The following is a 12,129-nucleotide window of genomic DNA, read 5'->3' as shown; positions in this document are numbered from 1 at the left end:
AACAGGATTTTTAAGCAGATGTGTGAGGGAGTGTGTCAGGGAGCCGGTGAAGATGTTTTAGGAGTGATGTGGTCATGAGAGGGCTGGGAACTGATCAAAGCTTTTTGGGTGATGTGCTGTAGAGGATACTCTGGCACTCATGAGGACAGGATTTGATGAAAGTGTGGATGAACTGGGGTCAGAGAATGGGAGAAGTGGGTGAATTTTGGCTGGTTTTGAGGTGAAAGGAGGTGGTTTCAGGGAGCCTGTCAAAATGCTACAGAGATTGCAGGTGTTAGGCGAGGGAGATTTGGTTGAGTTGTTGATTGAGATAATGAAACATGAGGTCGAATTTGTAAGGGACCTCGTTTTAATGATTAATTGTCATTTTTTTTAGGATCAAAAGCATCCTATTTTATTCTAGTGTGAGTTGATTATTGAAGAGTGGGTTTCGGTGGCCAAACTGAGACCTTGCTAATAGATGATGTCTCCTAGCAGAAGAAGGTATATAATGGACAAAGGAGGGGACCAAGCACTGAATCCCGGAGTACATCTTAAGACAGATGCTATGGAAGAAGTGCATTTGTTGATGTGAAAAAACTGTTATTGGTCAGTGAAGTAGGGTTTAAACCAGGAGGCTGCAGTACGTGTGTGACTTTGCGTGTGTGTTCTGAGTGTGAGAGGGGAATAGTGTGGTTCATGGTGTCGAAAAGAGCAGAGAAATTGTAGAGGATGTTAATGTTAGCCTAGTCTGAGGAGAGCAGAAGAACATTGGTTATTTTGAGGATTGCTGTGTCTGTTATGAGACTTGATTTGGGAGGCAACAGGACAATCTGGGGGATTTCACAGAATAAGGAGGCTAGAAGTGGGCTTTAAGTTACACACACTGTCGGGAATGAGTCAAGGTTTCTAGAGGATGGAGGGAACAGGTGCAAGTTAGAGTGTCTTCAGGGATGGACCAGACGTGAGGGTGGAGTTAATGACTTTGAGTACCAGTGTGGAAAAGGCTGGGGAATTTAATTTAATAGAGATGGACCGAAATGTTTGTTTCAGGGCTGATACAGATACCGATTATTAGTTGTCAAGGAGGCTCCAAATATTGAGCTGATATTCATTTGCAGTAAAAGTGAATGCACTGACGTCAAAATTTTAAATAATATAAACTCCAACATTTAACTTGGTTCAAATGCCTTTAAGCATATGTTGATAAAATAGTTCCCAAAAACTTTAAAAATTGAAAGTTTTCTATAGTCAGTAAAGTTTTTCGAAAAATAGCTCTGCATGTAACCATTCAGATAGTACAGTACAGTAGTGGGTGGGACGATGCTGGAGACAGAGTAGTGACTGCAGACAGAGAGGCTGAGAATAAGCCAAAATAACATAGTTTAAAATTGATTTCTTATCATCCATCAGAACAGAGGTTCTCAATTTTTTTCAGTGACATAGCCCTTATGATATGTTTTTTTCTGCCAAGAACCCCCTAATAAGCGCAAGCAGGTTTGGTTAGAAAAAAGCAAAAACCAGGTGCTGTACTATTAGTGTCTGTTGGATAAAGTTGTCAGTTTATGAACTTTAACTTACATTGGATTCAAACATTGAGTAAATAAATGGTGTTGAAGGATTTGCTTGCTGATGTGCCCTTGCGTACCCTAAGGTAACCCATTTGAGAACTACTAGAATGGATAAATACAAAGGTGGATACTGATATGCCTCAAAATGCTGAATTTCCACTTCGATAATTGACCGACCGGTTATCAGTCTATCCCTGGAATTTAACCAGATTAAAGGGGATGAAATCACTATTACCCACCCTCACTTTTTTTCTTCATTTTGTCTCTTTTACTAACACAGAAAAAGGCGAAAGACAGAAGATAAAGACTTAACTTAAGGAACTGAGAACATATCTAAATGGTTTTAATATTAACAGCTGCTTCCACTGGAAGCCTGCTGGAAATGAAAATTTGATATTCCCTTTTTTTTCTCTCTCCCTCCCTTTTTTTCTCATTTTGAGCTCTTAATGCTTCCTGTGAGACATCATCCAGATTGGGGAAGATACATGTACTAGTGTGTGATGAAATGGAAACAGGACGTATTAACTTCAGGTTTAAATGTATTATGCAACACAAAAAGATAGACCACAGCACCTGGAATAGATTAGTACTTTCCACAGGTTGGAGCAGGACGTTTATTGTTTCTCCTTCAAATTCATTTCAGATTAAACAGGATGAGCTTTAGTTTGAACAGTTAACGCAAAGTGAAGACAAGATCAAGCTCATGCCAGATGCCAGCTTTATTATGTTGGCCAGTAGCCAGTGACTCACTGAGTAGCGACTTACACTTGTCAAGAGGAAACAAGGCTATTCTTAGAGAGCTATTGTAATCAAGAGATTTGAATTCATTTTTTATTTATCCGAGGCTGTGTTGCACAAGTAGATGGAAAAAGACTTCCTGAGCCATTAAAGTTGAGGGAAGATGGTGATGGTGCCTCAAGCAAAAGAATCTGACTGTATGCTGCGTTCAGCTCGAAGCAGCTCGGCTGGCAGCCGGCCAAGCTAAGCTAGCCAATGAGTCACCTCTCTAAGAGCTCCAACCATAACAGCCAGCATTTCCCCAATATTCCTGATTAAAGCTGGATGCTCACTCTGCTCGGTTGGCCAAAAAGGCTTTTATTCTTTTCTTCTTTGCAAAGACATGACACTGATCCTGTTTTAGTATACCGCCCAAGAAAACAGATATTTAAACTTCATCTCATCAGTGAAAAATCTGTGAAAATGCTGCATCTGCTCAGCGAGAATGAAACGAGTTCAAAAGCAGTACAATGCTGTGTTGAGCTGTGAAACTGAAAAATGATCAGAAACAGCATTTATTCTCATTCGATGACTCTTAACTGCCGAGAGACTCCATTACACTTATGAAGAGAGCTGGCGTCAAGTTAATTGATTTCATTTTGACATTTTGTTTTTGCAGTAATCGGTGAAAGTTCTCATCCAGTGAGACTCTGAGTTACACAAGCCGTTTGATATGCTTCACAAATAAGACACAATAATTAAGTGACTAAGTGAAGGATGGTGGGATGTGTGGGGGTTAAAACTGAGACCTTTGTGGACTCTGAAAAGCTGTTCTTCAAATATTTTTACCATATCAATGACACAAGCAACAGTTTTATTGTGATCATTATCAAACAGAACAAACCTGTTTCTACAGTCAATGTTCCAGCAGCTTTTATAGCTTTAAGCTCAAGCTGGTATGTAACTTGATTAATGTGAGTGGAAACATAAGTTGGATATTTTAGCACTCTGGTCCAGACTGAAATATTATCAGTGAACATTCAACAGCTATTTAATTGCTGATCCTACCGACATGTTCCCTAAGGATACATCGTGTTTAATTCTGTTTAGCAAACCGCAGCTTGCTTGCATGCAAAGAGTGGTACATTGTAAACATTATCCCTGCTTAACATTAGCATGCATAGTAATTACAAGATGTCAGCAAGCCAACAGCTGCATTTAAGTAAAAGCAAAGCTTTGCCTAATGCACCTATTCATTTATTTAACTGAGGCCAAAAAGATGCCATTTGGCACATTGTGCTCGGGGGAGTTAAGTGCATGCAAACCATGGTAATGTATGGAGTACAGATTTTTACTGTTTACCCTGTCATTACTGTAATTAAAGACTGAAGAAGTGCCACTTAAATTACTTTCTGTAATTTGAAATTCTAGTGTCTCACTTTTTTCGAAACTGTTATTTAGCATTTTTGCATCTGGTGAGTTTTTTAATTCATTGTCTCAGCAGTGTTTGAATAAACACAGCTCCACCGACGCAGCTCATTGTGTTATTTTAATGCAGGGCTATTTTAGGTCTTAAACAGCATCTATAGAGGTTTATATCTGAATCTGAAATATAAACATATACAGCAGACCAGAAGACAATCAATACATGACATTGTATTGATTCATACTGTAAATATGAAAATCAAAGTCTCCTACACTTTCTCTTCACTCACTCTTTCAGTCTCAGTGCAGTGTCAGAGGCTTTAACATTTAGTCTGTCTTTAACCCTGCAGTGTCTTTAAAAGACTCTCTTGGTTTGATTAATATATTGAATTTCTGCATTTGTGAAGAGTCATATGCAGCCGAAGGTTTCCGTCTTACTTTACAAAATTAAAAGCCATAAGTCACTGATACGCCAGCCTCCGCCGTCAATAAAGAAACACCCGCCTGCCTGAAAATTAAAGCCTCTATGACACTAAAATTAAAGTTTACTTCATGGTAAGCAGCTCTGTGCCAGTAAAGATGTGGCTGAAGTGCAAACTGACACTTTACATCAGCTACTGTAGGGGAAAGTTCAAGCAAAGTGCTGGAGAAGGCGGCAACTGACTGAAGCGAGGAGGAGGAAGCAATAAAATGAAGCGAAAGGTCGGATGCAGAGTGGTTGTTTAAAATAAATGTAACCACCAAATGTAGCCTAGGGAGTAGAATAGATACCAGTGTGTGTATGTGTGTGTGTGCGTTTGGATATCTTTATATGTGAGGATGTGCTTTTTGACTGGCTGAAAAGAATTTGATGTAAAACAGACCAATAACTGCGACGTTTTTCTACAAATGAGTTGAGAATTAATCCTCCCCTTCCTGCACAGACGTCACATTCTTGCAGCAAAAAGTCCGAGCTGAGTTTTTCACTCACATGTTGCATCACACTGCACCTCCAGGGCGAGCTGAGAAATGAGTTCGACATTGGCACGGTTTTGAACTTCCGCTGTATCATTGGGAAATGTCATGGTTAACAAATATCTCATACAAAATATAGTTTTCATTTCCTTGACTCTAAAAAGGTCCGATTGCAAACCATAAATTGTGAGGAGAGACGGAAACCTTGGCGTTGATGCATTCCCGCCGACCAAACATCATAATGATAAAAGAAATGAGGAGCTCCTTGAGTCAGGTTCTTGTAGAAAGTTTAAATCAATCTGCAGCGTGTCAGTTGGCAGGATGTACTTAATGTTTGAAGCACAGCTGAAATAATGAGTTACTTTTGAAGCTGTGCATCTCAGTTTTTCTACTTATTTAAATTCTTTTTAACAACACTGAGTGACACAATCCTTACAGAGGTGTTGCTTTAGCTCCACCCTGTGCTGTGCGATATTACAATACACGTCCTAGTGCGATATACAAACGTCTACCGTAAGATATAGCCCTCCATTGTTTATATCGTTATTTTGATGTGTGGTGTATTGGTCTAGCTCTGTTTCTCCACTAATGGAGGAACAGACTGTGGCATGACTGTGGATGTCACAGAGACTGCATGTTCAGTCCCACATGCCACATGACTGACCGACAGCTGCTGTTGAAAGACCATGGAGTTCTTGGGCTTCCCATTTCATTGATAGGCCGCTCTCGGTTCATGTTGGGCTGTAAAACCTCAAACCTGTAGACTTTTGCTCAGGCTCCGCTCATTATGTCCATTTGTTGGTATAGTCGAGCTAAATACAACCTGGTGTTGACAAGGTTTTTTTTTTATTACCTCTGCCAAGGAGGTTGTGTTTTTGGGAAAGTTTGTCTGTGAACAACATAACTGAAAAAGTAACAAACGGATCTTCATGAAATTTTAAGGAAATGTTCAAAATGGGATAAAGATTACATTTTGGAGGTGATCCAGATCCCCCTCTGGATCCTGGACTTTTTTAAAGGATTCTTTATCATTGTGAGATTGGGCCGTTTTCACCATGTGTGTATATAACTCCACCATAAATGGTTGGATTGCTTTGCAAAACGATACAAGACAAGTTCACAATGATTTCTGACAGATGTCAAAGTACGATCCAGATCCTGCCAACATTTTGGATACCAAGATCTGGAATATGAAATATGTACTGGGTCATCATAATTTTCAACACTGTCAGATAAAAACCTGCAACTAACACCAAATTGTAGCAGACAGTCTGCTGAAAGGGAGTATAACATTAAAGTTGGACTTAAGTGTTGTGTGATGATCACAATATACTTTTCATTTTGAAAGTCACTGGGTGTTTTTAGGTAGTTTCCATAGACTGTATAATTTAGATTCTGTACACAGTTTCCTTCTTTTTGTATATTTTTGGTGTTTTAATATGTTCTTTATAAATAAATTGAGAAAAGAGATTAATTGTATTCATATAATTTTAAGGAAAAATGTTATATGTCATTATCGGGGTATAAAATGATCTATGTCAGGATATAAAATTTTGTCCGTATCGCACACGCACTACTCCACCCAGGAGAAATTCATGGCATCATTCCTTATTACTATTTAAATTCTCATAGGAAACTTTCAATCCCTGAGGACTGTCAGTACTGCTTACTGTGAGGAGACATCTATAATAATAACAGCAGCGTTCTTCTCTCAAAGGTGTATTCATTCGTGTACTTACAGATCTGTGGAGTCATTGAAAAGAGGCTTTTATTGTCTCAGTAACAGCAGCTCAGTTTACTTTATGGCACCTTTGGCTTTCAGTTGAGATAAACAGGCAATGAGAAAGTTAAACAGAATAGATGTTGAAGAGACAAAGGTTGTAAAAGCTCTGCCAACTACAGCTGTGCTTTAGTGTACGAACACAGAGAGGGGTTGCTGGTTCAAACATCCAGCCAACCAAATCTGTATTGACTTCTCCACTTAGATATTTGACTTGATCTGCTGGAATAATTGGAGGAAACAAGTCCTCGGTGTAGCCTCTCCCCCTTGATGATTTGAACAGAGAACTCCCAGAGCCATCCTGCCCTCACATCTCTCATCCACCCAGCCATCCACTTCACTCATTTAGCATTCGGAGCATTGTTTTCATGCATTTTTTATCCAGTTCTCTAAAGTGGTGAGCAAAGTTCAGCGACTGAATTAGGCAAAAGTGGGTTTTCTAATAATCTCTCCATTAAAGAGGAGAGCACACAGAGCCTTATCATTTCTGGAAAAGGAAAACATAACCTTTTGAGAGCTGTGATTTCATAGCACTTTAAACTGGAATACAAACAATTTCTGCCTCAGATTAGTTGGATGTTAACCCGAGAGATGTTCGCAGTAGGTGTTCATCACATCATTGTTTTGTTTTTCTTTCATCAAGCACTTAGACTTCTATGTTCTGAAATGAAAAGATTAAATGTTGTGATTTTACTTGGATTTCATTTGTTCTTTCTTCCTTTTTAGGGCCTGTGTCCACTAACTTTTTGTATTGGCAGTGACAATGGCCTTATTTTCACAGCACCTCACCGGGGCTAACTGAGGCTAGATTGTGAAAGGGACCGTACTGTGAGCGCCGCAGCAAAAAAAAACAAACAAAACAACTTAACCTTAGTGTTTATATTCTGTTGAGGATTCTAGGCACTGAAAACAATGAAACTTCCTTTTGAGAAGTAAGCTGGCGCCGTCAGTGCAAAATTGCAGTTAGAGGACACAGGCCGTTACTGTTTAGGGCCCTTCTGTGAGTCTAAATTTGGGTTTGAATTGACTTGCATACTGCAGCTTGAATACTAAATGCTTTAGTATTTATTGCTCCACTTCACTATTGAATAAGCAGTGGTCAGAATGACTTCTTGCCTGAGATGATGCTCTGCACACTGATTGAAAAAATGAGGGATGAAATGTGGTCATGCTGCATGTGCTCTGATTTTTTGTCATATATGAATGTTTGAAATGAAATGAATCATGTTGTTTTTGCATTACATGAAGCATGAGGGCATTTATGTTTTCTGAAAAAGCATGAATAGAAATAAGGATATCAATTTCCCAGAGACCATGATGCAGCTTTACCCGGTTTAATTGACATAATTCAGACCACACCAGCACGTAAAACTAAGAGAGGTCTTTGAATCAGCAAAGTGCTTGTAATGTAATAAGCACTCTCTCCTAAATGGAGCCTTGACTCCATTTAAAAGAGGGCAGAAAATATGTGTGCACTCTTGCTTAAGGCTTTCATCTTGCATATAAATCACTCCAGCTCAAAGTGGGTGTTTGAGCACCACAGATTTCAGGTCTTTGGGGCCCGCACTGTATCCACGGCCAAGGCTGCATTAATGACAAAGCTGTGCCATGGCATGAAGTAAATTAAGCCAATTCCAAATTTTCTGGAAGCTGAAAAAATGTTGAAACGAAGGCTTTCTTGGCTGATATGAAAGGTTTTCTCTTGGCTCTCATTTCCCCCCCTTCTTTCCATCCTCTGCTTTCTGTTTCTGTTTAGATTCCACCGCAGCTGAGTGCTCTGACATTGTACAGGTGTGAGCAGTCGGTTTTGGATTACTGCCATGCCCACCTGTCGCTGCATCTCAATGTGGGTATGGAGCCCCCGACTCAGTCACTGGGAGGTTCAAGGCCGGCTAGGTGCCACCCGGGGCCAATGGCTGCCCTCCCCTCTGAGCCTGTGCTGCCTTGCTCCCAGACCCACTCCCTCCATTAGTGAGCTGGTGGCACTGAGGCTCCAAACTCCTGTGTGTCTGCTGCACACAATCAGCGGACCACTCAGACAAAACACAAGGCTGTGTGGGAGGAACTGGGACTGGTCAAGAAGCAAAGGAGACAATTAATCATCTGCGGAGCATCCTGGACCGAGAGTAATGAAAATGAAAATATTCCTCAGTGGAAATAAAGGGTTGCTGCAGTATCGATTAGTGAGCTTCTCACCTACCTGACCCTCAATGTCCTCAATTAGCAAAGGAGGCTGAGCAGCAGCATGACTTTCCACGTTCTGCTCTGCCTCCTGAGGAGTATTAAGGATAATAATTTAATGATTTGTTAATCTTATTAAACATTTTTCCTCAGCTTCTCCTTATCCTGGCACCTCTCTGCTGCGTCAGGTAAAGTAATCAAATGCAAAATGCTAAGAAGAGAGCGGGGAAACAGCATGATAAGTAATTGAGTAGCAGAACAAATGAAAGATCAGCCAAGCTAAAAGGTTTTCCGCTGCTTTTTCTGATCAGGCTGTCAGTCAGAGGCCTCTCTCCAACTCAAATCCCTGTAGAGTTTTTTCATCTTTAGAAATGAGCCGTCCAAATGAAATTACCCACGACGAAGGAAACAGGACAGAAAATAACGGACATTAATTGTCATATAAAATGTACAGCCTTCCCATCTTGCCGGCAGTAAGTTTAATTTACATGGTGACTTTTGATTTCCTAAATGATTTGGGATGTTTATCACATCGTAATTTAATTAATGGAGCTGAGGAATAAACAGATGCAAAATAAACAGTAAGTACAGATCTGGGTGCACTGGGATTTCTGATGTTTACTTTTCATCATCCATTCAAACCACCCTCGTAGTTAATGGGTTTTGTTTATCAAATGTGTTCTTCAACCAACTATCTGATCATGCACTCATATATCTACGTGTGTGCTTTTTACAAGATGTTACAATATAATATATGGTAAATAAACTGTGGTAACTGACCAATGCTGGTGTCATTTCTTCAGATCGGTGGTGTAAACCCAAACAGTCTGTATTTAGACAGCTGCGTAGGTGTTAGAGACTGAGGAGCACAGCGCCAAAGGCAGGACTGATTAATGATGATGTGTCTGTTTTTACCTGATGCTAACTTCCTCTTGCATTTCTCTCCCCCTGTGACTGTGTGTTACTGTTGTTGTGACATAATACAAAATACTGGACTCACTGAAACCGGCTCATGGACTTTAATGGACTTCCTATAATTATGTTTAAGCAGGAAAGGATGTCTTGAAGACTGTAATACTCAATTAGGGTCCAGGATATTAATTCAATATCTTAATCTGCGTCTATACATTGTTTGCTATGAAAATGGAGGAGGTAATAAAAATAATCTAATGAGGAAGGCTGTCAGCCTGGAATTGACTTTAAATTGAGCTGGTCTTCCAAACCGATATGATCACAGTTTGGCAGTACAGTACAGCTACATACACACCATTAAGGGTAATAGCTCTGCTTACTTAAATCGTTATAGTGTGCTTTACTTATCTGTTGAATGAACTCATGGAATGAAAGTAAGTAATCATTTTTCCCAGAGGAGTTTTAAAGGTATGGTCTGCAGGATTTTCGTTACTTGTTACTAAACCAGAAACCACCTGCAGCATTACGTTTCTACGTGGGAGAGACTCAAGAGCTGTGCACCTGACTTGGCATGTTAGCACAAACTAATTATGGATATTTGACACATACCTGGTTTTCAGAAAGCCAACTCGCATCGCTCTTTGTTCCAAGGTGCCCTCCAAGATTCAGAAAGCGAGTGAAATTCGAGTTTTAAAAAAAAGCTTTATCTGTTAGGCATTTCGTTTCAGTTTGTGTTTTTTTTCCTCCATGCTACGTTCACTATGATAGCTGCTCTGATTAGCTTCCATTCACTGTTATCCACAGACAAAGCCACTTGCGCACTCAGCGAGCCATGATTGGCTGATGTGACCACGCCTACTCTCAGCCAAGACATGTCCCAAAGCAACCAAGCATCACCATACAGGCAGAGGAGAGGGTTTGAGGCAGACACAGACACTGACACACATGTATAGAGACCCATGGGAGACGATTGAGCAGTATCATTCCTGTAAAAGTTAACATTTTATTTTTTAGGAAAAATCCAGTAGACTCTGCCTTTAAAACTAAGATTATCTGAGTAAACTGGACTGATGTTTCTGAGTGAACACAGTGGCTTCACAGAGCACATGCCCAGTGGAGCAGCACGGAGAACTATCAAAAACTGCACAGAAAAAAAAACTCTGGAAGACAACAAATTTTAAGGGCCTCTTGGTAAGTCATCCAAGGTCTTTCACATGTCAGCTCGGATTTCATTACTTTAGTAACTGTGAGTGAGGAGGGAACACAGTGGATATAAAATCCTACTGTACACTGAAATGTTTTTATGCAAGCGGCATGGGCTGTCCGTGCTCAACATGATACAGTGTAGCTGTCTGTGTTCAACAGCACTGACTTAGCACCTGTGAACTTTGACAGGGTGATTAATGATTTAAATAAGAATTAGATGTTTGACTGGAATAATTAATTGAGTTGACGCGGTCAGACTGGTAAACCGTGCCGTGTTTAAGCACGCTTCAGCCCTAAACCACGTTTCGAATGGCCAGTGTGACCGCAACTGTGCCGCGCTTGAGCACAGTTCACTTCTCTGCTTTCGCACGCTTCGACGAGGTGGGCTTTGACACGGTTTACTTCATGCATGAGAACAAGCACTCGGAGAGCACGTGTGATCCATGACGCATGATCACCCCGAGCACATCTCTCGACAATCCTTTTAAACGAAGCGGGGGTTTAGATTGCTGTGTCAGGCCAAAACGACTCACCATAAGTCAAAAATTCTCTAAAGTTGTAGCAGTGCTCCCTGTGTCTCATTGTGCTGACTCTGATGAGATTGCACTTCATGTAAACAGACGCTTCACGATGATGTAGCGATACCTGCTCAAGTCTGGTTCACATAGGAGTAGTGTGACCGCTGGCCATAATCTCCAGCTGGGGAACAGCGCTGCGGGGGGGGGGCAAGCGTGCTAAAGCACGGCATGGTTTGGATGGCCAGTGTGACTGCGCCCTAACACTTCAACTCTTAGCATTTCAGTATTGTTTAGATCATGCCTGTGCACAATTTAAGCTTTAAGAAGGAACACAACAGAAGAGCAAGGAAGTAAAATATTTATGACTAAAATCTAGGAGAAGTCACAAAGTTTCCAAACTAAAAAAAAGTACAAACAAAGTATTTTTCCTAAATCCTTTGCTTCAATTGAAAGACAGCCAATCTCAGATTTTTATATCCACCAATCAGTCAGAGTTGAGCCCTGACAAAGCCAGATGGCCAGTCATGGTTTAAGATTTTAAGTTGATCAGTGGGTCAGATATCTAGCAGAGTGGGTTTAAGTGAGGCCAAGGTCACTTATGGCTCTGCCTCTGCTATGGAAAAAAAAAAAAGCTGTTTTTTTATATCTGTTTTTAAAGAAACTGGTGCTCACATGACAGCGCTTGCACACGGATGCTCAAATGACAGCAGAAACCACTGTGCGAACTGAAGCATGCTCACCAGGCCAGCGGTTGTTGGCACAAGTTCATAATGAAACACCACCAAAGAACACCACGCACCTGCACTTTAAGTGACATGTTAGTGTCTCAGCTCTGCTCCTCCTCTGCCGTCAGATTTTGAGGTATTAGAATTAGAAAACTCTTGTC

The 12,129-nt window shown here is 40.6% G+C and overlaps 1 protein-coding gene across 4 annotated transcripts in view; it reads left to right on the top strand.

Moving 5' to 3' along the window:
• The window catches only part of LOC141790268 (leucine-rich repeat transmembrane neuronal protein 4), a 130,450-nt gene that overhangs the window by 62,883 nt on the left and 55,438 nt on the right, over window positions 1-12,129 (top strand). Inside the window, exon 3 of one of the 4 annotated variants that reach the window (XM_074670022.1) lies at window positions 8,183-9,738. The exons of 2 other annotated variants lie outside the window; for them this stretch is intronic. In XM_074670022.1, the coding sequence (XP_074526123.1) occupies window positions 8,183-8,398 (216 nt within the window). In that variant the 3' untranslated portion in view covers window positions 8,399-9,738. Of the gene's footprint in view, window positions 1-8,182; window positions 9,739-12,129 lie in introns of those variants that run through there. One more of the 4 variants, XM_074670025.1, reaches the window with a different exon arrangement.

This window comes from Halichoeres trimaculatus, unplaced genomic scaffold (assembly GCF_033239565.1).
Source record: "Halichoeres trimaculatus isolate MK-OKI-2021-1 unplaced genomic scaffold, fHalTri1.1 fHalTri1_scaffold_5, whole genome shotgun sequence".
Lineage (NCBI taxonomy): Eukaryota > Metazoa > Chordata > Actinopteri > Labriformes > Labridae > Halichoeres > Halichoeres trimaculatus.
Note: the sequence above shows the minus strand (reverse complement) of the source record. Positions and strands in the feature narration are given on the sequence as shown.